Source organism: Lolium perenne, chromosome 7, assembly GCF_019359855.2.
Source record: "Lolium perenne isolate Kyuss_39 chromosome 7, Kyuss_2.0, whole genome shotgun sequence".
In the NCBI taxonomy this organism is placed as follows: Eukaryota; Viridiplantae; Streptophyta; class Magnoliopsida; order Poales; family Poaceae; genus Lolium; species Lolium perenne.
Genome location: NC_067250.2, coordinates 310,885,236 through 310,909,487, shown reverse-complemented (window position 1 = coordinate 310,909,487; position 24,252 = coordinate 310,885,236). Strand labels below are relative to the sequence as shown.

Here is a 24,252-nt window from a genome sequence, read left to right as displayed (position 1 = left end):
CGGCTTCCTCCAAGCTGCGCAATCGCTGAACCCTGCGCTTCTAGGAACGGCTGAGTCCATCAGGGCACCACCTTGGACGGTGGTACCTGTCTTCTTCTTCTTCTTGTCCCTCGTCTTCTGAATACTCGAGATCTGCCCACCGAGGGGACTCAGCACGTTTGCTTTGTGGCGGGAGAGGCCCTAAGCGCCTGAACACAGACACGTTGGCTGCCTCCTTCTTCTTCTGGTTGCATTCTGGGCAATTGCCGATTGTGGGCAATCGGCTCATTCCTGAATCCCAGCAGTGTCTGAAGAAGGGGCAGTCCCAGTGCCTGTCGCTGTCGTCTTGCTCCCTTGATTTTTCTATGGCACGGCGCTCGTGCTCCTCCTCATCGCGATCATGCCGACGATATCTTCTGGCTCCTCTAGCCAGACGATCTCCTTCATCATCATAGCTGGACCGTCGGCGTTGGTCATACTGACTCACATATTTGTTGAGGAGTTGATCAGAGAGGGGTCGCTGATATCTTATGTTCTTCACTTCTCCCTCTGTGACGTAGCGCTTGCCATCATGATGGAGCCGATCGCGTGGAGCGGCCTCCTCTATGTCCTTGCTATGAGAGCAGCTGCCCTCGTCTCCATCTTTGCCAGAGTGGTTCCCAGGTCCTACCATGTTGATGCTGAACGAGGATCCTGGCTGGCAGCCTTCAGGGTAAGTGCATTCTACCATGTTAACGGCGGGAAAGGGCTGGGTGTCGACCTTCATGGCGTACTAGTTGAAAATTAGACGCCCTTTTTCTATCGCCGCTTGGATGTGCTGACGCCATACCCTGCAGCCGTTGGTGGCATGGGAGAGCGAGTTATGCCATTTGCAGTATGGCTTTCCGTTCAGCTCTTGCACCGTGGGGAATTTGAGACCTTCAGGAATCGTCAACTGCTTCTCCATGAGCAGGAGGTCGAAGATTTGCTCAGTCTTGGTCACGTCAAAATCAAATCCCCTAGGCGGGCCTGGTGGCTTTACCCATTTGCAGGACACGGGGGCTCCTCCCCGAGTCCATTCAGCCACTGCTACCTCTTGATTTCCCGCAGAAACTTCGTTTTCCTCTGCATCGACCAGGACTACTGCACGCTTGAATTTGTCCTGGTACAGGTCCGGGTGGCGCTGTTCATATGCTGACAGTTTCTGAACCATGTGCGCCAATGAGGGATAATCTGCTTGGGAGGCCATGTCCTTAAGCGGTGTTGCAAGGCCTGCTACTGCCAACTCAACTGCTTCCTTTTCAGTTATACGAACCGAATAACATCGGTTCCTAAGATTCCTGAAGCGCTGGATGTATTCTGTCGCCGTTTCTCCACGCTTCTGACGTAATTGTGCTAGATCGGCAATGCCAGACTCGGAAGCTTCTGAATGGTACTGCATGTGGAACTGCTCTTCCAACTGCTTCCAAGTCCGGATGGAGTCTGGTGGCAACGAGGTGTACCATCCGAAAGCCGATCCCGTGAGGGACTGTGAGAAGAGCCTCACGCGTAGTTGATCCGACACTGAAGCCGGTCCTAGTTGTGCCAAATATCGGCCTACGTGCTCGATGGAGCTGGAACCATCTGATCCACTGAATTTGGAGAAATCAGGGAGCCGATATTTAGGTGGCAGCGGGATCATCTCGTAGTCGTCGGGGTACGGCTTGGAATAGCCGATGGCCCTCCTTTTCGGCACCATGCCGAACTGGTCTCTCGATGGTGCGATCTGATCCGTGTCTTGGCTGCAGGAGTTGAACTGCGAAGATTCGCCGGGGTGGCGTACTTAGCCAGCCATGTTTGCTTTTCCAGCTCGAGCCAAGCTGCAGGAGCTGAGCTGCGGAGGTTCGTCGGGGTGGCGTACTTAGTTAGCCACGTACGCTTCTCAAGCTCTGTCGCCGACGTCCCTCTGTTTTCCCAGAAGTCCCTGATGTTGTGGCCTGGTTTGTGAGTGCCCAGTTACCACAATCTGGCACATACGTGCACGTGTACCCGTGAGGGATCTCCTTAGGCGCCTCAGGCAAGAACTGGTAGTCACTAGGGTCACCACCGATCTTGTAGACGACGAATGCCGGTGAAGCTGGCACCTCTGGTGCTGCCAACGCAAATGGCAGCGGTGGACGGGACTGGAGTGGCAACTCTCCTTGATGTGTCCCGAGAGCTGGTCCTGACGGCGAGTACTGGTGCCTCATGATCTCCTGGATTACGCGAAGAGCGACACGCTCCAACGTGTTTACCAGGTTTTCAGAGTGGCGATGTAGCGAGTGAGCCACCAAGTAGTTGATCTCCTGCCGCAGGGACCTGGTGCGTTCCTCCGACGGGGCAGAGAGGTCTATCCCATCTAGTGCACCGTTAGGCGAGAACCCCTTCCACCTGATGCCATGTGTACGGGTCATGTGGAAAGAGCCGATGAGGTCGGCTTCGAGGATGACTTTGATCTCGTCATACTTCTTCTTGAGCTCGTCGGTCAGATCCTCGTATGTGACTGGCGTGCCGTCCGCCATCTCGGATGTAGATGGCGATGTGGTTGATGTGGAAGCTTGTCCCACCGGGCGTGCCAGAATGTGTTGACGTCAGAAACCCACCGGCGGGCAGCGACGGGCAACACCGTAGAGCCGGGAACAACCTAGGGCTGCGGCTGGCCGAGGTCCCTCCGAGCGACGGCCCGCAAAGCCTTCTGGTCACACGTCCGATGCTGATGCAAGGGCGTGCCACCTGACCTATACCTGGTCAGGAAGGTGATGGAGATGCCTCGCTTAGTTTCTGCAGGGCATACACGTAAACATTAAATACGAGCCTCGATCGGCTCTCAGGTTATCCTGTGAATCGGCTCAGGGAGCCGATCCACCCATGATTCGTACGAGGTGCACGAATATATGGTGGTCCTGCTTGATCAAGATAAAGCTAATGAGATCTACGACGATTTAGGGTTTTCACCGCATAATCGGATCATCCTACTCAGGATTGGGCCTCGCGGCCACGCACGGTGATTGTAAGCCGATCCTAGACAAGGCCTAAAAACCAACACGAGGTTGATCCCCGGAACATCCTGTCTAGGACTAGCAAACGACACCCTACGTGCCGCTGGATCCTCCAGCCCCTTGTAAGGCCTAACTATTGCAGATATTAAACTAATCCTTGATGAACAAGGAGCAACCGTAACGGATCAGATCTACTAAATAATGATCAAGCGGGGTGCCGCCCCTACACCTAAGATAGGTGTAAGGGCGGCTAGACATGCAAGGGTTGCACTACGATAGCATGTTACATGAAGAACTATGCTAACCCTAACACATCTATGATAACTACGTTGCTCGCCATCAACAAGGCTTCAGTACGAGCAACGCATGAACAACGTGGAGCTTGTGCTGCCTAGATCGCAAGATGCGATCTAGGCAGCATGTTGCTTACCGGTAGAAACCCTCGAGACGAAGGAGTTGGCGATGCGCCGAGATTGATTTGTTGGTTGAACGTTGGTTGTTGTTTATTCCATAAACCCTAGATACATATTTATAGTCCAGGGGACTTTCTAATTTAGGCGTGCACCTAACCGTGCACGGGTCAAACTCTATCTTTTAACCTAAGATACGATCTACTATAATACAGATACACGGGCAAACTTGCCCAAACTTTGCATAACGGGCCGATTCGCGTATTTCCTCCATGTATATTCTTCAAGTCCATCTTGATCGCGGCCCACCTCTGACCTGGTCAAATTCTGGTGATAACAGCTGGACACCATGCGAAGATTTTCCAGTGCTCACGGAGGAACTCGACGAGCGCGCTTTCCTATGCGAGGTCCGTGTTATTTGCAATGGACGTCGTTTTCTTTGGATCTGTCGGGTGAATCTGTACTTCCTTGGAATCCTTTGCTGTGTTAAAGGTTGACTCCTTGCTAGGCCTCCCCACATCTGGTAGTACGTCATAGTCTGTCGTGAGCTTTGACTCCATATATTCTGCTTGCATCCCGAAGGTTTCTGAGAGCCGATGAAAGTCCTTATCACATTTATCGGCAAGCGCAAAACTTCCTTTAATTGTGATTGGCCCCTTAGGTCTAGGCATCCTCCACAACAGGTATGTGTAATGTGGTACTGCCATAAACCTAGCGTATGCTGGGCGTCCCAACAGAGCGTGGTACTGTGATGGGAAATCCACGACTTCAAACTCCAGCCTTTCAATCCTGTAATTCTCTCGGGTGCCAAACTGAACATCGAGATTGATCCTCCCCAGTGGGTAACTTGGCTTCTCTGGTGTGATGCCATGAAAACGCGTATCCGTTGGTTTGAGGTTTGCCAAGGATATGTTCATCTTCCTTAGTGTATCTGCATACATAAGGTTTAGACTGCTTCCTCCGTCGATGAAAACTCGAGATACGTCGAATCCTGCGATCACTGCTGGCAAAATAAGTGCTGATTGCCCTGGTCGAGGAACTTGTTGCGGATGATCCGCAATTGTGAAACCAATATCTTGTCCCGACCAATTGAGATACTCGACTGTTGGTGGAGGCATCTTCTCTGCCATGAACATCTGCCGCGAAATTACTTTCTGAGCTCTATTGGATGGTCTGCCTTTCTGAATCATCGAGACCGCTCCATGGGAGTTGGGATCGACATATGGTGGTGGTGCTGGTGCTGCCGCTATTCTGAGCTGGTGTCGATTTTCTTCCGTAATTGCGGGAGGAGGTGGTAGGTGGATCTCACTCCTAGGTCCTTGGGGATTTCGACTTGCTGCCTAAGCATGGGCTTGCGCGGCAACCCTCATCATCGCTTGAAAATTCCGACAATCTTTCTGTAGATGTCCTGACTGCCTTACCCCATTCTTGTCGACAAAGAAGTGCATCTGGCATGGACCGTTCATCATATCTTCAGGGGTCACAAAGGGCCTCTGAAACCTAGGTCCATTGTTTGGCCTGTTATTTCGCGAATCATCTCTATTGTCACTTCGCTGCTCGTTGCTTCGTTGATAGTTATCTCTATTGCTTCCTCCAGCGCCCGATCGAAACCCAGCCGAAATTTGGCCAGGTGGATCATAACTCGAAAATCGAGAGAATCGTCGCCTGCCCTGATAATTTCGACTGCGGTCCTCCTCTGGTGACCTGTGTCGCCAATTAATTTCACTGTCTCGAGGTAATCTACCAGCCAATCCTCAGGATCCTGCAATCCGTCGAATTTCTTGAAATTATCGGGTAGCTTAAACCCTGAGGGCACCCGAGTTTTTCGGACCCTTCTAGTAAAACATGGTAGCCCACACATATCCTCTTCGGCTATGTCTGGAGAGTGTCGATGTTCCCTTCTATGTTGTCGTGCCCTGTCTACCCTTGCCTGAGTTTCTGCATCCCTTGCTTTGCCTGTTCTTTCGGGAGCTGCTGCTGCAACCGCAGGTCGTGGACTATTTTGCCTTGCTGATCCTTCGGGGGGCGTCGATGCGAACGCCGTTCCCATGGCTCCAACACCTGCCATGGCCATGTTATACAATGCTTCCCTTGGATCTCCAGGAGGTGGCCTAGATGCGAGGATAAAGGCTTGTGTCGCCATATACCCAGCTTCCGGTGTTTTGGGAATGATGTTTCCTCTCGTGTCTATCGACATAAAGGACATGTCGAGGTTTTGAACTAGATTCTCTCTTTCTGCTTCAGGTATGTTTTGCAACCTTGACCTTGCCCTATTCCGAGCTTCTCTGTGGTTATCTCCCGAAGTTCCTGAATGTCGACTGAGGTCTGCCCTTCGCCTGTTTGACGCGGAAGCTGCCTCCTTCCTTCTGTTCAGATCAGCTGTTTGTTTTTCCAATTCCCTTCCAGCTCGAGCGAGTCTATATTGGTATGCCTGCAGTTCCTCAACCGTGGCGGTTGTCGCCATTGGTTCTGAACCATCCATAGCTGGCAACTGGACTCTCATACGTGGTGTAGGCCCAACGTATTTGTTGCCTAATCCTCGCCTTAAGTCAGAGGGATCGACGTATGGATTTCCCAGATCGTCGAAAGCCTCCGACGTTTCATCCTGATCACGACTTGCTTCTCCGATGGCGTAGATTTGATGATATTTTGAATTCTGCGCCTTGCTGGATTCGGTGACACCTTCATAGAGATTGGTGAAGACCTTTCCAATGGTGATAGATTTGTCGATGAAGTCGAAGCTGTCGACACTTTCGGAATCGCTGCTTATATAGGAGTCCGCAGACGACTCGAAAGACATGTCGCTGAAGATCTTGGCGAGTTTTTCGCTTGCCTTGGTGCTGACGAAGCGTGGCGAAGATGTTCCTTCGTCGCCTGACTCGACCGATGATGCCGAGCTTGAAGATTCAGTATGTTCCACAGAAAACCTCGAGAAGGTTGGAATTTCGAGACGATAAGTTCCTTCCTTCCCGACGCGAAAGTGGAACCTTCCGAACGTCATCTCCATGGGCTCCTCCGGATATGTATATGCATCCAAACGGGAGGGCGGGTGAGGTACAAAATCAACGAGACCAGTTTCGATCTGTTTACCTCTGTCCATGACGTTGCTTGCTGCCGATGAAGTCGACGATCCTGAACGTGCCATCGAGATCAGCTCCTTGTCGCCTCTAAATCCCACAGACGGCGCCAATTGACAAGGTATTAACTTGTCAATGCCTACAAGTAGTAGACTAGGGTTTCGTTGGATGTAGAGGGCAAGTAGATCTCGAAGGTTTCAGCCGAAAAGTACTCGACGAAATAGAAATTAGGGTTTGCTCAACAATGATTCGATGCCTTTCTCGTCCCTCGACTCCCCCTTATATATGAGGCGGAGCCGAGGGATTCGTATTGTACAAGTTTACAGAGTCCGGGAAGGTTTCTAACTCATCCTGCAAGATTACACACAACACATCCTATTACAACTCTAGCTTTCCTTAATAGTATATTTGGGCTTCCGAGTCTTCTTATTCTTCGGGTAGTGGGCCTTCAGCAAACCCCGGGTACTATCTTCGGCAGGCCCATTGGGGATGCCTATGTCACCAGGGCCCCACCCCATAGGGTGGGGTGACCACCCCTCTGGCCGCGCCGACCTATTGTGAGGAGGCCCTGGGCCTCCCCCTGGCTTGCCCTTCTGGCTCCGTGAGTCTTCCGGTGAAATAGAATTTCTGTGATTTTTCTGGATTTTTCCGAGCACTTTGGTTTTTGGGCCTTTTCTGCAATAAATAGACATAATAAACAGAAACTGGCACTGTGGCATCTTGTTAATAGGTTAGTCCAATAAATGCATAAATATGACATAAAGTGTGTATAAAATATGTGAGTATCATCAATAAAGTAGCATGAAACATATGAAATTATAGATACGTTTGAGACGTATCATGCGCCGCATCTTCGCCTATATAAGCCCTTTCGACCTAAAAACGCGATACGAATTGATGAAACTCCAGAAAGACTCCAGGGGCGCCGCCGCCATCGCGAAACTCCGTTTCGGGGGACAGAAGTCTCTGTTCCGGCACCCTGCCGGGACGGGGAAGTGCCCCCGGAAGCCATCTCCATCGACGCCACTGCCTCCATCATGCTCCGTGAGTAGTTCCCCCATGGACTACGGGTTCTAGCTGTAGCTAGTTGGTACTCTCTCTCCCATGTACTTCAATACAATGATCTCATGAGCTGCCTTACATGATTGAGATTCATCTGATGTAATCGGTGTTGTGTTTGTTGGGATCCGATGGATTATTACATTATGATTAGTCTATCTATAAAGTTTGTGAAGTTATTGTTGTTGCAATCCTGTTGTGTTTAATGCTTGTCACTAGTGCACGAGTGGCATGATCTTAGATTTAAGCTCTATATGTATTGGTTAGATTGTATCTACAAGTTGTTTGCACATATTGCTGTCCGGAACCCGAGGCCCCAAAGTGACAGAAATTGGGACAACCGGAGGGGAAGGCTGTGATATGAGGATCACATGTTTTCACCAAGTGTTAATGCTTTGCTCCGGTGCTCTATTAAAAGGAGTACCTTAATTGCCAGTAGATTCCCTTGAGGCCCGGCTGCCACCGGCTGGTAGGACAAAAGATGTTATGCAAGTTTCTCATTGCGAGCACGTATAACTATATATGGAAAACATGCCTACATAATTAATAATCTTGATGTTCTGTCTTAATGCTATTTCAATCCTATCAATTGCCCAACTGTAATTTGTTCACCCAACACTTGTCACTTGTTATTGGAGAGTTACCACTAGTGTAGATAGCTGGGAACCCCGGTCCATCTCTCATCATCATATACTCGTTCTACATGTCATTGGAAGTAGTATCAACTATTTTTTGGTGCCATTGCCTCTGTGTTACTGTTACTACTGCTGTGTTACTGTTACTATTGCTCTCATATTACTGGTACTTTCACATCACCCCTGTTACTAGTGCTTTTCCAGGTGCAGCTGAATTGACAACTCAGTTGTTAAGGCTTATAAGTATTCTTTACCTCCCCTTGTGTCGAATCAATAAATTTGGGTTTTACTTCCCTCGAAGACTGTTGCGATCCCCTATACTTGTGGGTTATCAATAACCACGGGATAAAACCCTTAATAGCAATAGTCAATATGTGGCTTGCAGAATACTAGTTATTGTGGTTATTTAGAGATGCAATGACGGGTGGCTTTCTAGGCACATCTTATTACGGAGCTCTCCCACACAAAATATGATTAAAAGTATACTTCATCTTGATTAACATGAATCCTAATGCTAGAGGTGGATCCAATAATTACCGAGAACATTTTGTCTTATTAATTTTTAACCCATTTTCTATAATGCTTTTTACTGCTTTATTTACTCTATTTTCAACCAATTACAACCACCCCCTTAAAACATTTTGAGATTAGGAAACAATTTATAAGTAATCTTTAATAGATAGTAGAAAGGGGAATTAAGACCCTAACTAGTATCTCCTAGTGGTTCGATACTCTTATTTTGAAACTAGCTACAATTGATTTGTGTTCTTGTAGTTATCACACTCCTTCACAAGAGTTCCTTATTGCACTCCACCAGGTTAAGTACTCTCAGCCGGTATCGTTCTTGCGCTGCTGGCACATGGCGAGCTGCTGCGGTCGGTTGGGCCTCTTGTAAGTACTGTTGAAGTTGCTGATGAAGGCTTCTTCAAAATCTAGCCACCCATCAATGCTTCCCCTCGGTACATTGTTCAACCAGATCCGAGTCGGACCTGTCAATACTGATGGTAAAAATCTCACCGCCCATCGGCAATTTCCTCCTGCTACATATACCGCAGTGGTGTAATCCGCGTGCCAGTCTTCCGGCTTGGTGCTACCGTCATAGGTTCTCGTATCCCAGGGCAACTGGAAGTTGCGGACCGGTGGCTCTTCTCTCATGATCCGGGGACTGAAGCACGCCAAACCAGGTGGGCATTCAGCTTCCATGATCTCGGACAGGTAAATCCGGTGTAGCCGATGTCGAGCATCTTGTGCCGGCAAGTATCAATCTCCCACTCGATTGCTCAGAGGGTTCTTCTGGTAACCGGCTCTCTCCATCGCCGAGTCACCGTCATCATACATGCTTCGTCCTTGGCCGCCGACTTGCAGGTGTCGTGGAGGCAGAGCTCCACCAGCAGAGTTTGCTGCTCTCCTAGGCTGATAATTTTGCCCGACTTCCCCATTTTCGGCATGACCGTTCCCGGCATTGCCGTGGCCTGCCCCTTGGCATCTTCTGTCGGCATTGTTATTGCCTTGAGCGGCATTGTCCAGCCCGACCTTTTGTTTTCCGGCTAAAATTAGATCATACACTGTCATCTGTTCGGAGTTGATACTCCCTTCTCTTCTTTTGTCGGGAAGGGGGATGATGCATGTCCATTCGACTTTCCGCTAGCGCCCCCAACCAAATGAACTATTTGTGACACACCTGCACCCCGCTTAGCCCTGGCAATCTCTGTAGTTTGTTTAGCAGCAGCAACAAGTAATTATTTAACTCGGGCGTGTTGCTTCTGCAAAGCATCGCCGGTTAGGTGATCTAACTCATCATCGGCGGCTTGCGCGGCCCTAAGGTTTGTATTCAGAGTACTATATTTCGACTTCTCTGCCGACACAAAGGATGCCGACAGAGATACACCGGAACCAACTTCTCGGCGCAACTCTTTATTTAGGTTACGACCTCTATGTCGGGTTGCACCTACTCTGCTAGGCTCAACATTTATGGAAGTAAAGCCATGGATAATGTTATACTCATGCAATGTGATGTCCATTTCTTGCCGGGCGTGAACCACTTTGTCGGCTCCCCGGAGGGTGTTCTAGCGCTGCGCCTCCAACTCGGCATGCGTCGCGACGAGGTCGGCATCGGCCGCATCTGGCGTCAACAGCTTACTGATGATGCCTTAGAGCAGAGTCGGTGTAGGAGGCACATTGGATGTGCCGACATTGTTCTGCTGCCGCTCGAGTGCCGGCTTGGCCGAGCGTCCGAGTTTGCCGGTGGCGTCCTTGTCACCGGCTGTGCCTTTGCCGGTGCCATCCACACTAGCCATCATGACCTCCACGCAGCTAGTGGAGCGGTCGGAATGCTGCCCGAGAACCATGCAGATAGCCGACAGATCATCTGCCACGTGTACCACGCTGGGATACGTGCATGTGGGCGTAGTACCGACGTACATGTGGTGCATGCCGAAGGAGATGAAGATGCCACTCCTGGAGAAGGCGCCATTGCAGAAGTTGCCTACATTGTCGCTGACGAAGTACAACGAGCCGAGTCTCTAGACGAGGCTAGAAACCACACGCTCGCCGGAAGCAGAGGTGAGCCCTGTCCGGATATGAACCCTAGCCGGCGCAGCTGCTGGCCCCATGGTGGGCGCCAAATGTCGTCATGGTAAACAAACAGATGCCATGGGTAGGCTTAAGTTGGGGCAGATGTGTGCCGGGGGATCCGGAGGAGGGGAGATGGAAGAGCACACACACACACACTACACAAGGTTTACCTAGGTTCAGGGCCCCGTGAGGAGGTAAAGCCCCTACTCCTGCTTGTCTACGATGTATAGAGCAGTATATGAGAGCTACAATGGCGCTCCTCGATCTGTATGGCGGGAGGTAGAAGATGAACTCCTATCGCTAAGGGGAGAAAGAGGAACTAGAGAATAGTGGGATCGTCCCGTGCAAGGGAATCCTTCCTCTCCTTATATAGGGGAGGAAGGTTACAAGGATGAAACCCTAGCATGGGCCGAAGGAGCATCTCGTGGGGATCTTTGTTTATGTTTGCCTTTCGCGTGTAGCTTTGATCCTCTCCCGTGAGGTGCCTTCTGACTTGGCCTTCTAGCACTGTGGCGCTGACCACTGTAGCAGCTCATCATCGACGTGCTCTGACCTCCTTTGGAATGGAGCGTTTTCTTTCGTCATGAAGAGATCTTCCGTATCTCCCCCATCTCTGTAGTGGCACGACCGGATCTTCGACTTTGGGGATAGGCACATGACCGTTGGGCCTGTGTCGGACCCCTATTCCGGTTCCGCATAAAGTAAACCAGATCTTCATCCTTCGATCTTCTTTCTATAGTCTGACATATCTTGACCTTTTCAGCTTACGATATGTCGGCAACTCTATTCCGACATGAGTATGCCGGTATTCCGAATTACTCAACCCGGATGACCTTTAATCCGGTCAACCTCATATTAAGCGATAAGCAAGCTCATCCGGCTTAGCCTCGTAAGCCTGTAACTAACCACATGACTTAGCCATTTCATCATGCTCTTGACACACCAGGGGTCATCCCCCGACACTCATAGAGATCAGGTATTCTTGTGGCTCTTTTCTTAAAACAAAGTTATGAATCTTAGGAAAAGAGGGATCCCAAAAACTCTGGAATGCTCCTTATGTAAAGAGTTTCAATGTGTGCATCATTTATTTTTTGATTGCCTTATTTCTAGAAATCTGTGGCAGTTGATAGAGAAATTCTTTAAGTTTAAAATCAATAGATTTGTAGATGTTGCAAATAGATGGCTATGTAACAAGAGATTTTTTACAGTTCAATTTCATTTCTTCTGTTGTACGGTGGGGGATTTGGAATTCTAGAAATGGTTTAGTGTTTAATAGATTGATCTGGATTGATATTAAACACGTGTGGAGGATGACCATGTCCTATCTAAGGAATTGGAAAGTCCCCTTCAAAGTTCAAACCTGGAGGAAGGTGGATATGTTTTCAGAACTGCAAACTCTCCTCAAGACCCCTCCGGCACTAATGTCGAGCTGAAGCGTGCCAGCTTCGATTCGATTGCTTCCTGGGCTCCGGCGTCAAAGCTAGCACACGGTGGAAGGGATTCTCTGGCGTATCTGAACGAGCATCCAGAGGAAGCCTCTTCGATCCATTTGGTGCTGCACTAGTTGTTTTCCTCACAGCTTTGCAAAGTCCGTGGAGTCCCTAGAGGTGGTATAGTGATCTTGGTGTAATGTAGTGGAGGTGGGTTTTGGGTAGTTTTAGTTCAAGCGTGCTTTTAATGGCGCTGGGTTGTGACGATTTTTCAGTGCTGTGGTGCCCTTTTGTGGGTGTAGCTTCATTTAAAAACCTCGTATAGATGCTCTGAATCTTGTGTTGATATTGTTGCAAATGAAATCGGGGAGGTATCGGAGCTCCATGAAAATCTAAAAATATATTTCGATCTATAGGTTCTTGGATTATCGAATCAAACACTCATCCTTCATAGGTGCAATAGGAGTAATAAACATCAGGAGTGTACATCGGAGTATGTGAAAGAATAAATTTATTCACAGGTGCGCCGCCGATGCGGACGGCCACAGAGGCATGAGGGTGCGCCGCCGCTCCAACACACCCGCTGACAGGTGGACCCTCGGAGAAAACGTGCAGCACGCGGCGATCGCCGGAGAGCCCAGCAGGCAGCAGCACCAATGGGATGGATGGAAATGGAACGTTTTCAAAACCGCACCGCCCAAATTTGCAACGTGCGCCCCGAAACCGCCGGCCCGCTTTATTTCATTTTTCGGCTTCCCATTTTCCTTCCCATCTTCCCTCCACTTCGCCCCCTTCCTCCTCCTCCTCCGCCCTTTCCATCGTCCACCCCGCCCATGGAGTCGCCCGCCGCGGGCGGCGACCCGCGCCCGTCGCCGTCCGGAGGCGCCTCCCCGCCGCCGCCGCCACCTCCTCCCCCGCCGAGCGGGTGGCTCGCGGGCCTCGTCTCCGGCGCGGGCCGCCTCCTCGCGTCCGTGCTCGGCCCCGACTCCTCCCCGACCTGCTCCGGCTCCACCGCCTCGGGCCGGTCCGCCTCCTCCTCCCCGACCTCCGCCCGCCACACCCCCGCGCGCGGCGGCGGTTCCGGTACGCGAAATCACTGCCCTCTCCTCAATTTACGCCTCGCGGTTTGCGCCCTCCGTGTGCCGCGGATGCTGTGCCGCACCGATTCCCGTCCAGATTACCTGCGTACCTCCATGTTCGGGCTAGATTTTTCGCCCTAATCTCGTGGTAGGCGCTGCTTCGAACCAAACGATTTCGCATTTCCCGTCACGAATCCCCCGCACCGTAAGCTCGCGGAGCCGCCCTCGCTGGAAATTACAGAACGGGGAATGGCGAATCGCTTCGGACTCCCGTACTTCATGTCTGGATAGAAGCAGTTGTTCGATTCGTCAGCTGTGGGTAGTCTCACGACGCGCGTTTTCAAACCCCGTTCGAGTGTCGTCGCGAGACGCTCGCAGGCAAAAGTCAATCCATGTTCGCTGGTGTAATGTAAAAAATGACATCGGGTCGTGGAGTTTAGTGCATCGGCACCAAGTCAATTATTAAATGGGGGAAAAGGCCAATTTATAGATTACACGTGAATTCCTGTGCTAATAAGCGTCTGTTTGGGATGCATGCATTTTTTTCCAGGACTCAGCGTTTACCAATGACTTGGTCCTGAAAGGTCATACCAGCCTTCATAGCTTTTCAGATGTTCTTATCCATCGCATGGTTTTGAAGCCTCTCAATGTCCCCATATTTGCATGTTGCTCTCAATTTTGACAAAATCTTTAAAAATGTGATTAAAAAATAGGATTACCTAAACTGAATTAGCACCCAGTTTTTCCCCATTGTTTACTATTTTCTGAAGATACACCCTCCTTTTCCTCCAGTGGTGGATGGTACTTGCAATTTTTGTATTCATTCCATAAGATTTTCAGGCAATTTTGTAAGTACCATTGTGTTTGCTCAGTGCTAGTTTTTTCCCTGTAAAATGAAGTGTTTTCTAACTTCGTTGGCATTGTATTTAGCAACTCACATGTGAATAAATTGTTTGATGTGCCTACCTGGTGATTCCTTGCATTTCACAGGTCTTGATGATTCCATGCGCTTTGCATCGAAAAATAACCAGTTAAACCAGGTAGCCCACAACCTTTGTAATTACCTAATTGCTATCTTACCAGTTCCTTTTTAATCATTCCTAACAACCATTTCTCACTGAGCTTAGGACTAACTCCTCAGTTTATCTAAGGACTTTCCATGGTGTCATGTTTTTTTCTTGTTACTAGAGTGAAGGCTATGCCGGGGCATCCCTCGCACTTATCTCAGAAATTGAGCCGAAAGATGTCATAATGCAGCTTCTTATGCAGGAAACCTTTTCAAGGTATTATATATCCTGTTTACTTCCATTGATGTCCTTCAGGAAAGTATTGCTTAATTTGTATTTTGCTTTGTGGTTTCATATAGCTATTCTCATTTCCAGATATGTACTTAAATATTGGGATTTATTTGTACTCTGTTTCACACTCTGATGAAACAAAAACGGATTGCAGTCTTTCTTTTTATAGTTAACGCACTCTGCATTTTGTTTACTACGATACAGAACGTTGGGCCATGCAAAAGGGTTATTTGGTTTCACCGTTGTGAATTGACCATGCAATCCTAGCTTCCTTGTTTAGTTTGAGGAATGTAATGAGTTGGTCCATCATAACCTCTTACTACGTAAGTGTAGCCTAGTATAAAGTGAGGGATTGGGACACCCACCAATTTTGCAGGATCATCCCGTGATTGATGAGGTGATTCCTCAATCCAAACCGTCTTAATGTTTTCAGAGTACCTCTTTTCTCTTGGCTTGGCATTTGTGTAAACAATAGACCTAAGATAACTTGCATCTAGCTCTCAAACTCATATGTATATTGAATTATTGATTGATTGCACATGCATAATATGTAGTTATGTAAACCATTCACAATGCTTCAGTGTGAGCAATTAGCGTATGAAACATTGTTTACATATACATGTTGTATATTTCATTCTGGGAAAACTATGATGAATATCAGGACACGTGTTGGATTATGATGTACAAGAGTTGCAAGATTGGAGTGCAAACTTATTCTTGGAATCTTTGTTTCATAATTATGTTGTGTGCCTGGCCTACCGATGGGCTTATTAATATTTTTTTCTTCTATAGTGCATTAATAAAAAAAACAGTTTGTGTTTTCTCAAAAAATAACGATTATCTAGCTGTGTTTGAAAGTTGCTTACCCTCAAGAATATGTTATGCTATGTCCTTGCATCCTGTGATAATAGCAACCAAAAGTCATGACTGGTGTCTCCTTTATCATATTAACATATACCTCTATTCTGTACAAATTAACATTTGTGAAGATTTAAGCGACAGTACTAATAGAATATTTTGGAATCTTAATTTTGATGTTAGGTCTGAGTGCGCTATGCTAATCAAGATAATTCAAGAGCGGGTTGTGGATCCAGATTCACCTGGAGTTATTGATGGCTATATTCCTCTTCCGATTAGCTGGAAGGCTGAGAAACAGCCAAACCTTGGATATTCTTCATTTAGCCCAAATGTGTCCTCACCTTCACCGTCAACTTTTCCAATCCATCGTCATGGTTTTGATAGTAATGCTGCTGCAGACGCAGTTCCGACAAGAACTCCTGCCAGTCGTGGCCTTTTCAACCATTATGATGACAACATTGAGTCTGTGAGTGCTCTTTGCTTGTACAAAGTTTAACTTGTCATGTGTATGGTATCTCAAGCCCATTCGGTTATATGCCACCCCTGTTTGTCTAAGGGTATACTGGATTTGCAGACTAAAAAACGAAGTTACTCTGTCGTGCGGGATACTCCCGAGGACCTTCGAAGAGTCAGGACAAAGATTGATGGAAATCCGATAAACATCACAAAATTTAAGCAAGTTGATGTTGTTAGACATCGGCCAGGTACTGAGTACAATAAAGTTTCTGCAATTATTTGATAAGTGCCATGAAGCTGTACAAACTATTTTTCTTACTAACCATCTATGATTATCTGTGTATGTAATATATATTTCTTCGCCAGTTACAAGTTCCCAGTGAAAACTCAATTCCAATAGTTGTAATGTGTTTCAAGGTTTTAGGAGATGCCAATAAACTATATTCTCCAATGTCCCCTGTCTTGGGCCAACAACTTAGCACATTCTAATGTATCTCAAAATTTGAAAGAGCTGACGACATACTTTATGTCCCTAACAAAATTCCGGCAGTGCCACCACCAGCGTTTTGATTCAAATTTCTCTCTAGCAGGTGGTGACCATAAAAACAATGAGCCCACATTCTTCAAATCAGGTCCCATTGAGGTACTGGAACCCCTCTCAACACATGAATTTTTTCGGTGTCCTTCTTTCGTATCAGTAAAATCAGAAATGTAATAATGTGTGCTGACATGGAAAATAATGCCAAACTTTATCGTAGGATCCGAAGCATGGCTTTCCTTTGAAGGTGAAACATTTGAATGACCTTATTCCTTTTGAGAGAAAGATGATGGACTTATCACACGAAAATCATAAGGGTGCGTTGTGATCTTTGATTTGCTATGTTTGCTGATTATTGATGAGCATGATGCCTAATATCTGATTCTGTTGGTTCCTCTTGAGCAGATGCTGCATGTGATGATTCAGGTTCTGTTTCAAAATTAATGTTCAAGGAGGATATTGAGGCCACGCCTAGGTATGCCAGATCACACCTCATCTATTCCATTATTGTGGTGACTGCTGTCAGTAGAACTTGAATATTATACTGCATCTAGACCATTCTTCTTTTTTGTTGGATCGACTTTATGCTTGATGTGGCTCATGCAATACAGCAATGCATCATTAATAAAGACCTGCCCTCATCGATTATTTGCTGAATTGCAATTTCTAGTTAAATATCGCAGTAGGCTTCCAGCAAACTACTATTACCGGTTTGATTTATGTGATGTGCAGGTAAGTAAAACTTACTATGGATGCAAACTAACATGATTGTCCATTTCAGCTTACAAATGGGCTTGCAGCTACAAAATGGTTCGAAGAACCGAAGAAGAAAGCAGTCCAACTCCCCAAGGACAACTACAAAAATTTCAGAGCCGCCTGCCATGGGCACACGGAATCAAGCCAACTCCCCAAGGACGACTCCAAAACTTTCAGAGCCACCTGCCATGGGCACTCGGAATCAAGCCAACTCCCCAAGGACGATTCCAAAACTCTCAGAGCCACCTGCCATGGGCACACGTAGCAAAATCAGCGACAGCACGGTCAAAGTAGAGATCGACTTGCTAGAGCAAATCATGCCGTTATCGAGTGACAAGCAAGATCCAGACTATCTTCCGGAGAAGAAACCTGTTGGGAGGACGAAGAAGGGGAAGTGAACGTGAGGCGGCTTGTCCTTGATCCTGTTTATGGCGTTCTTGTGTTCTGTCAACTTCCTTCATGCAAGAGGATCGTGTTATCAGCGGTCTCCTCCTTGTGCAAATTCTTGTGACCATTCAGATTCTTCAGAGGGTGACGGTGAGCCAGGAATGGTGGCAAGATTTTTGCAGTGTGGGAGGAACTGGCCACAGCTCAGAACACTTGCAGGATATTGCAATCTTTACTCTGTAGAGACATGCCTGGGCAGGTGTCATGGGTAATTATTAGGTGTTCAAAGGGAGAAAGGACACACATGTCCTTAGTATAACCAAGTGGTTTAGTCGACTAACTTGCTACTACATACATCCATGGCATAGGGTTAGGGTGTGCTGTAATACCATTCAGTTCCATGTTATTCTTGTGTTACAAACTGCCTTGGTTCAGCCTTAACTCTGTCTAATGTGTTGTTCATATCTGACACGGTCTCATGTGAATATGTGCTGCATGATTCTATCACAACATGTTTAGCTTCGATTTGCTCTGTCAGTTGCCACTGATAGAGTATGCTGAACAGGCAGTACTGTATCTTGACGCGCCCGTGGATCAGAGATTCAGGCCGACGGCGCTCAAGTGGCGACCAGAATGAGATGCAGATATTCGGAGCGAAACGGCAGTGTCAGTCTGGCAGATGGCGCTCGTCTCGTCTCGTGTAATCCCTTTGCCGCCAATCCCCGTCCACCCGCTGCCGCCACCGTATCCCAAAGAGTACCCCATCGTCCCCTCACACACACCAACACTCCAGTTCACGGCTGCTTCTTGAGCTCGTCGTCGCTGCCAATCCACCGCGCACGGGGGCGCCGGCGATGGAGGTCACCGGCCGCGGGGTGTTCCCCAACAAGCCCACCCTCCCGACCGCCCCCAAGAAGCGGCCGTCGCCGTCCCCGCAGACGCTCCTCCCGGCCGCGCCCCCGCCGCAGTCCCCCACGCTCCCGCTCGACTCCTTCCTCCTCCACCTCACCGCCACGCCGGCTCCGGCCCCAGCCCCCGTCCCACGCCGCCACCACCACCACCAGCACCAGCAGAACCACCACGCCACCCCAACCCCAGCTCACTCCTTCCTCTCCCCCGCCGCGCAGACCCTCGTACTCGAGCTCTCCTCCACGCCGCTCCCGTCCCTCCCGGCCTTCCTCGCCACCCGCCGCGCCGACCTCCTGCGCGCCGCCGACCTCCCATCCCTCCTCAAGGCGCTCGAGCTCTCCGGCCACTGGGAGTGGGCCCTCGCCCTCCTCCGCTGGGCGCGCGCCGACGGCGTCGCCGCCGCCGCCGACGCGCCCGCGCTCGAGATGGTCCTCCGCGCTCTAAGCCGCGAGGGCCGCCACGGCGCCGTCTGCGACCTGCTCGACGAAATGCCCCTGCCCCCCGGCTCTAACCTCGACGTCCGCTCCTACACCACCGTGCTGCACGCGCTGTCCCGCGAGGGCCGCTACGAGCGCGCGCTGGCGCTCTTCGCCGAGCTGCGGCGCGAGGGCGTGCAGCCCACGCGCGTCACCTACAACGTCGTGCTCGACGTGTACGGCAAGATGGGCCGCTCCTGGCCGCGCATCCTCGCGCTGCTCGACGACATGCGCGCCGCGGGGGTCCACCCCGACGGCTTCACCGCCAGCACCGTCATCGCCGCGTGCGGCCGCGACGGGCTCGTCGACGAGGCCGCCGCCTTCTTCGCCGACCTCAAGGCCCGCGGCCACGCCCCGTGCGTCGTCACCTACAACTCCCTCCTCCAGGTGTTCGGCAAGGCCGGGAACTACACCGAGGCGCTGCGGGTGATCAAGGAGATGGAGGACGCTGGGTGCAAGCCCGACGCCGTCACCTACAACGAGCTCGCGGGGTCGTACGCGAGGGCCGGGTTCTGCGAGGAGGCCGCCAAGTGCCTCGAGACAATGGTCGACAAGGGGTTGCTACCGAACACATTCACCTACAACACGATCATGACGGCGTACGGGAACGCCGGGAAGGTGGACGAGGCGCTCGCGCTGTTCGAGCGGATGAAGAGGAGCGGGTTCGTCCCGTACGTGAACACCTACAACCTCATCATCGGCATGCTGGGGAAGAAGTCGAGGTTCGCCGCGATGCTGGAGACTCTCGGGGAGATGTCGAGGAGCGGGTGCACGCCCAACCGGGTCACGTGGAACACGCTGCTGGCCGTCTGCGGGAAGCGGGGCATGGAGAGCTACGTCACTCGGGTGCTCAAGGGGATGAAGTCCTGCGGGGTTGAGCTGTGCCGGGACACCTACAACACGCTCATCACCGCCTATGGCCGGGCTGGCTCCAGGGCCAGCGCTTTCAAGATGTATGATGAGATGACCGCTGCCGGCTTCGCCCCTTGCCTCACCACCTACAACGCGCTGCTGAACGTGCTGTCTCGGCAAGGGGATTGGACCGCTGCTCAGTCCATCCTAAACAAGATGAAGAACGAGGGATTCAAGCCAAATGATATGTCGTACTCATTATTGCTCCAATGCCATGCCAAGGGGGGCAATGCCGCAGGGATAGAGGCCATCGAGAAAGAGGTTTACCAGGGCACAATCTTCCCGAGCTGGGTTGTTCTGAGGACCCTTGTCATCGCCAACTTCAAGTGCCGGCGGTTGGAGGGAATCGAGAGGGCGTTTCAAGAGGTGAAGGCGCGGGGTCACAAGCCGGACCTCGTCATTCTCAACTCCATGCTCTCTATGTACGCGAAGAACGGGCTGTACAGCAAGGCGACTGAGATGTTCGACTTGATCAAGCAGAGCGGGCTGAGCCCTGACCTCATCACCTACAACAGCCTGATGGACATGTACGCGAAGAGCAACGAACCATGGGATGCCGAGAAGATACTGATGCGGCTCAAGAGCTCCAACAAGCTGAAGCCTGACGTGGTGTCTTACAACACCGTCATAAATGGGTTCTGCAAGCAAGGGCTGATCAAGGAGGCCCAGAGGGTCCTGTCGGAGATGATCGCGGACGGCGTGGCCCCCTGTGTGGTGACCTATCACACACTTGTTGGAGGGTACGCGAGCACAGAAATGTTCAGCGAGGCCAGAGAGGTCGTCAACTACATGATCCAGCGCAAGCTGAGGCCCATGGAGCTGACCTACAGGAGAGTGGTTGACAGCTACTGCAGAGCCAAGCGTTACGAGGAGGCTCGCGACTTCCTGGCTGTGGTCGCGGAAACCGACCCGAATGCGGATCAGAAAATGTTGAGCACACTCTCGGCCCGTGTGGAGAGTGCCCAATTCAGTAGATAATTGAACTGTCCATAGAGTTCAGAGCTGTTTTCATGTGTGTTTATTACAGAGGTTGGGGATTTCCAAGTTTTGACAGTGGGACGTAGCATATTTACTTGTGAAGACAGTGCTGCGAAATGTAGAAAAAAACTGAAGTTTTCCTCTCATTCTTATGAAGTTATTATGAGAATCACATTGTACAGATGTTAGCCTATATAGGAGTCTGAATGTCTGAATTTTGAGCTTACCCCAGCCCCCAGATGTATCATTTGATTTTGTGGAGTACATTACGAAAGGTCGAGGCTGTCGCACAAATTTGACAGTATTCTCAGTTGCTGAAGCCTGAATGCTACAACCTGGAGTATGTGGTAGCCAATGCTGCTGCCGTTAAGGTCCGTCCTTGCATGATCTTATGAGGCTCGAACTCTATCAGATCACTTGGCTGTAGAGGGCGCCCAATTCGGGAGATGGTTGAACTGTTCATAGAGTTCTTGTTCGCTTATTACAGATTTCTGGTGCTCCCATGTTTTGACAGGGGGATGTAGTGTATTACTTGTGAAGACGGTGCTGCAAAATGTCAGAAAAGGAAGAAAAAAAAACATACTAAGTTCCTCTCATTCGGATTTTTTTTTTAAGAAGCATTCTCATGAAGTTGTGGAAGTCACTATATGTTCGCTTTTAATGATTGTCTGAAACTCTGGATGTCTGAATTTTGAGGTGCTGCAGATGCATCATTTGATTTGCAGCATACAGAGGGCAAGGTTTGACCTGCTCTCTGAATTCCACAGCGTTTATCTGTTGCTGAGGCCGGTTAATAATCCCGTCGTCGTCCTTGCGTAAGAGCTCAAGCTCCGTCAGGTCACTTGGGTGCACACTTGTACACTCTCAGGTCACTGGGCTGCACACTTGTACACCGTCAGGTACTTGGCTGCACACCTGTACAATGTCAGCTCACTTGGCTGCACGCTTGTACACAGTCAAGTCACCTGGCTGAATCCTGAATGTCTAGATGTTCACACAAATTTGGCAGCACTCTCAGAGCCGAATCCTGAATGCAACGGCAACCTATGCGGCAGCCAATCCCGCTGTCGTATGGCCCGCCCTTGCGTAACCTTGTAGAGCTCAACCTCTATCAAATCAACTGTTATCACTACACTTTCACACTATCTAGTCACTATCTTCTCAACTCCTCAAGGACAAGGTCGCCGGCGCGCCGGCGAACTGGTGGCGAACAAATGCCGTCAGTCATGGCGATCGATGGCGCTTTGCCAGGCAGGGGCCTCGTCGCTTTCTTCCTCGATCTACCACCTGCCGTGAGCCTCTGCTCTGCTAGCTAATTGTTCGCAGCTCTTGTCCGCACCCCCTAGGTGGCTGCGTGTACCACTAAAACGCAAGTACCACAACCGACAAAAAAAAAATTGACCTCGCATATATGTTAGATTCATATTATTTTACACAATAAAACATGTCTGTGTATCTGATTAGTAACCTAGATCTATGAGCTATTACCCCCATTCTAAGATACAAGGTTTTTAAGAAAGTTAAATTAACTTTCTGAAAAAGTTTGTATTTTCTATTTACGTTTAAATGAAAAATAACCCGAAACTATTTTAGAGTTAGGGCAACACCAACGGGAAAATGGAACACGAAAAGTGTCCAATTTAGTGTGTTTAGGGTGTGAAGGGAACACAAAGAATGTCTTCCTCTCGTAGGTTTGGGGTGTGTCATGCACCCAATAAACTGACCTATTTCAGCAAAAGGGTCATTTTTTAACTATAATGATTATACATAGCCATTAAGGACATACTCAAACTAAAAAAAACATAGATAAAACCCTAGCGACATACACTTCGCCGTCAGTGGCCTAGAGCTCGCTGTTGAGGATCAGCGGTGGGGCCATAGCCTCTGGTGTCCATGTACACGCCGGTTCGCAGGCGCTTCAACGTTGACCACGACTCCCACCAAGAGTACACCGGTGGAGTAGCGGGTGGCTGCCCTGCCTCCATGGCCGAATCATGGAGCGCCACGACCAGATCCACCACCCACTGACCGACCTTCTTCAGCTCAGAGGCCTCGATGGCGGCCTAGAGGTCAGTATCGTCTTCCTTGCTCGGTTGGCGAACGTAGAGCTCGATGTCGTGTTGTGCCGCCCAATGTCGGTTTGAGGGCTCGTCGGTCTTGCTGTCGGTGTCGGTACCGACATCATCCGACCCCAACGGCTCGGTTGCGAAGTACTATCGGTGCTAGAGGTCGTGCTCGGTCTAAAACTACCAATCTCATAGTTCGGAATCGATGGCGCAGACAGGTACATCGCGTAGACGGGGCATGAGAAATCGTGGTGGTGGAAAATCTCTCGATGACGTCTCAGAACCCTGTTGTGCTTTTGGTACCACCTTTTGGGAGACGTCGAGCCCCGACGGAGGCGCGGCGACCTCCCAATACGACTGTGCCACCTCCACCGATGAGTTGGCACGACGCCGCCAGTTGAGAGATATAGAAAGGGTGGCGAGGGCAGTACGGAGACCGAGGCCGACGAGAAGTTGGCCTCGTGGTCGTGCTTCACCGGCTTCCACCACCCCTTTGTAATCGGCCTCGCGGTCTAGGGTTCGCAGATGGGGGAGGCAAGTGGAGTGTGGATGGCTAGAGTTTGGTGGTGAGAATGTGGATGGAGACGCCTCGTTATCCCCTTTGAAAAACACGACAGCTTCGTATGTGTTTATGTCGTCCCGTTAGCTCCAACACTCTCTCCGTGCATACCAAAATGGACACGCGTCTGCATCCCGTTGGAGTTGCCCTTAAGTCGGAATCAAAGCCAGCATCATTTTCTTTCTCTCTAAAGCTCACACACTCAAACTCGTCACTCATCCCGTATCACTGTCTGGTTGATCACTTGGCAAAGACTTGACGTTCCGAGTAGCTCCGTCCGGCGGCCAGCCAGCTCCCGACGGGAAGTGTTCCTGCAGCTTGGCATCTCATCACGGACGGGCTCGCGCGCGGCAAGCAACAGTAGTAGTAGTACTCCTAGGTCCAAAGATTCCGATCCCACGTACGGTTCATGTCCACGTACGGTTCTCACACACGACAGTGCCAGCTCCCCGCTACGTACCACGAGACGGCAACGCCGGCGAGACCGCGACGGGGGACCGGGCAGTTGAATTTTGCAACTGGATATGCCGCACGAAAAGAAATTACGAGCAAAATTCGGAAGCGACGAGACGATAGAATGGGCTTCGTTGAAAATTACAGTGCACCTTACGTGCGGATTTGGCAGGATGGCATCGATTGTTCTGCCTTCGTGTGGTCGTGGGCTTCCGGTGGCCGGTGAAGGATGAACTAGCAATCAACCTTGCGATGTTACAATGCACCAGCGTAAGTCCGTCGTCCAGACGTGTGGCATCACTAGCATCTAGGTTCGTAGCCTAGATCGGCCTATATGCCCCTGCTCCTAACCTGGTTGGGTGTGGTG

At 50.0% G+C, this 24,252-nt stretch overlaps 2 protein-coding genes across 3 annotated transcripts; both read left to right on the top strand.

Annotated features, from left to right (window-relative positions):
• The first annotated feature begins 12,951 nt into the window (after positions 1 to 12,951).
• LOC127311763 (uncharacterized) lies at positions 12,952 to 17,601 on the top strand. Of its 2 annotated transcripts, none has more exons than XM_051342222.2 (9): positions 12,952 to 13,243; positions 14,230 to 14,279; positions 14,428 to 14,522; positions 15,579 to 15,861; positions 15,970 to 16,099; positions 16,442 to 16,494; positions 16,610 to 16,706; positions 16,795 to 16,864; positions 17,171 to 17,601. In XM_051342222.2, exons 1-9 carry the CDS (start codon positions 12,994 to 12,996, stop codon positions 17,541 to 17,543), a joined length of 1,401 nt encoding a protein of 466 aa, XP_051198182.1. In that variant the 5' UTR covers positions 12,952 to 12,993; the 3' UTR covers positions 17,544 to 17,601. The 2 variants fall into 2 exon arrangements, with proteins under 2 accessions (XP_051198182.1, XP_051198181.1); XM_051342221.2 differs by having other exon boundaries at positions 16,439 to 16,494.
• A 629-nt stretch (positions 17,602 to 18,230) lies between these two features.
• LOC127311764 (uncharacterized) lies at positions 18,231 to 21,111 on the top strand. Its single transcript, XM_051342224.2, has one exon. It carries the CDS (start codon positions 18,387 to 18,389, stop codon positions 20,805 to 20,807), a length of 2,421 nt encoding a protein of 806 aa, XP_051198184.1. The 5' UTR covers positions 18,231 to 18,386; the 3' UTR covers positions 20,808 to 21,111.
• The last annotated feature ends 3,141 nt before the right edge of the window (positions 21,112 to 24,252 follow it).

Coding starts and splice junctions, on each gene's coding strand:
- LOC127311763 (XM_051342221.2), top strand. CDS start 12,994: ATGGAGTCGCCCGCCGCGGGCGGCGACCCGCGCCCGTCGCCGTCCGGA. Junction 16,100..16,438: donor TGTTGTTAGACATCGGCCAG/GTACTGAGTACA, acceptor ATTTCTCTCTAG/CAGGTGGTGACCATAAAAAC. Junction 16,495..16,609: donor TCAAATCAGGTCCCATTGAG/GTACTGGAACCC, acceptor ACTTTATCGTAG/GATCCGAAGCATGGCTTTCC.
- LOC127311764 (XM_051342224.2), top strand. CDS start 18,387: ATGGAGGTCACCGGCCGCGGGGTGTTCCCCAACAAGCCCACCCTCCCG.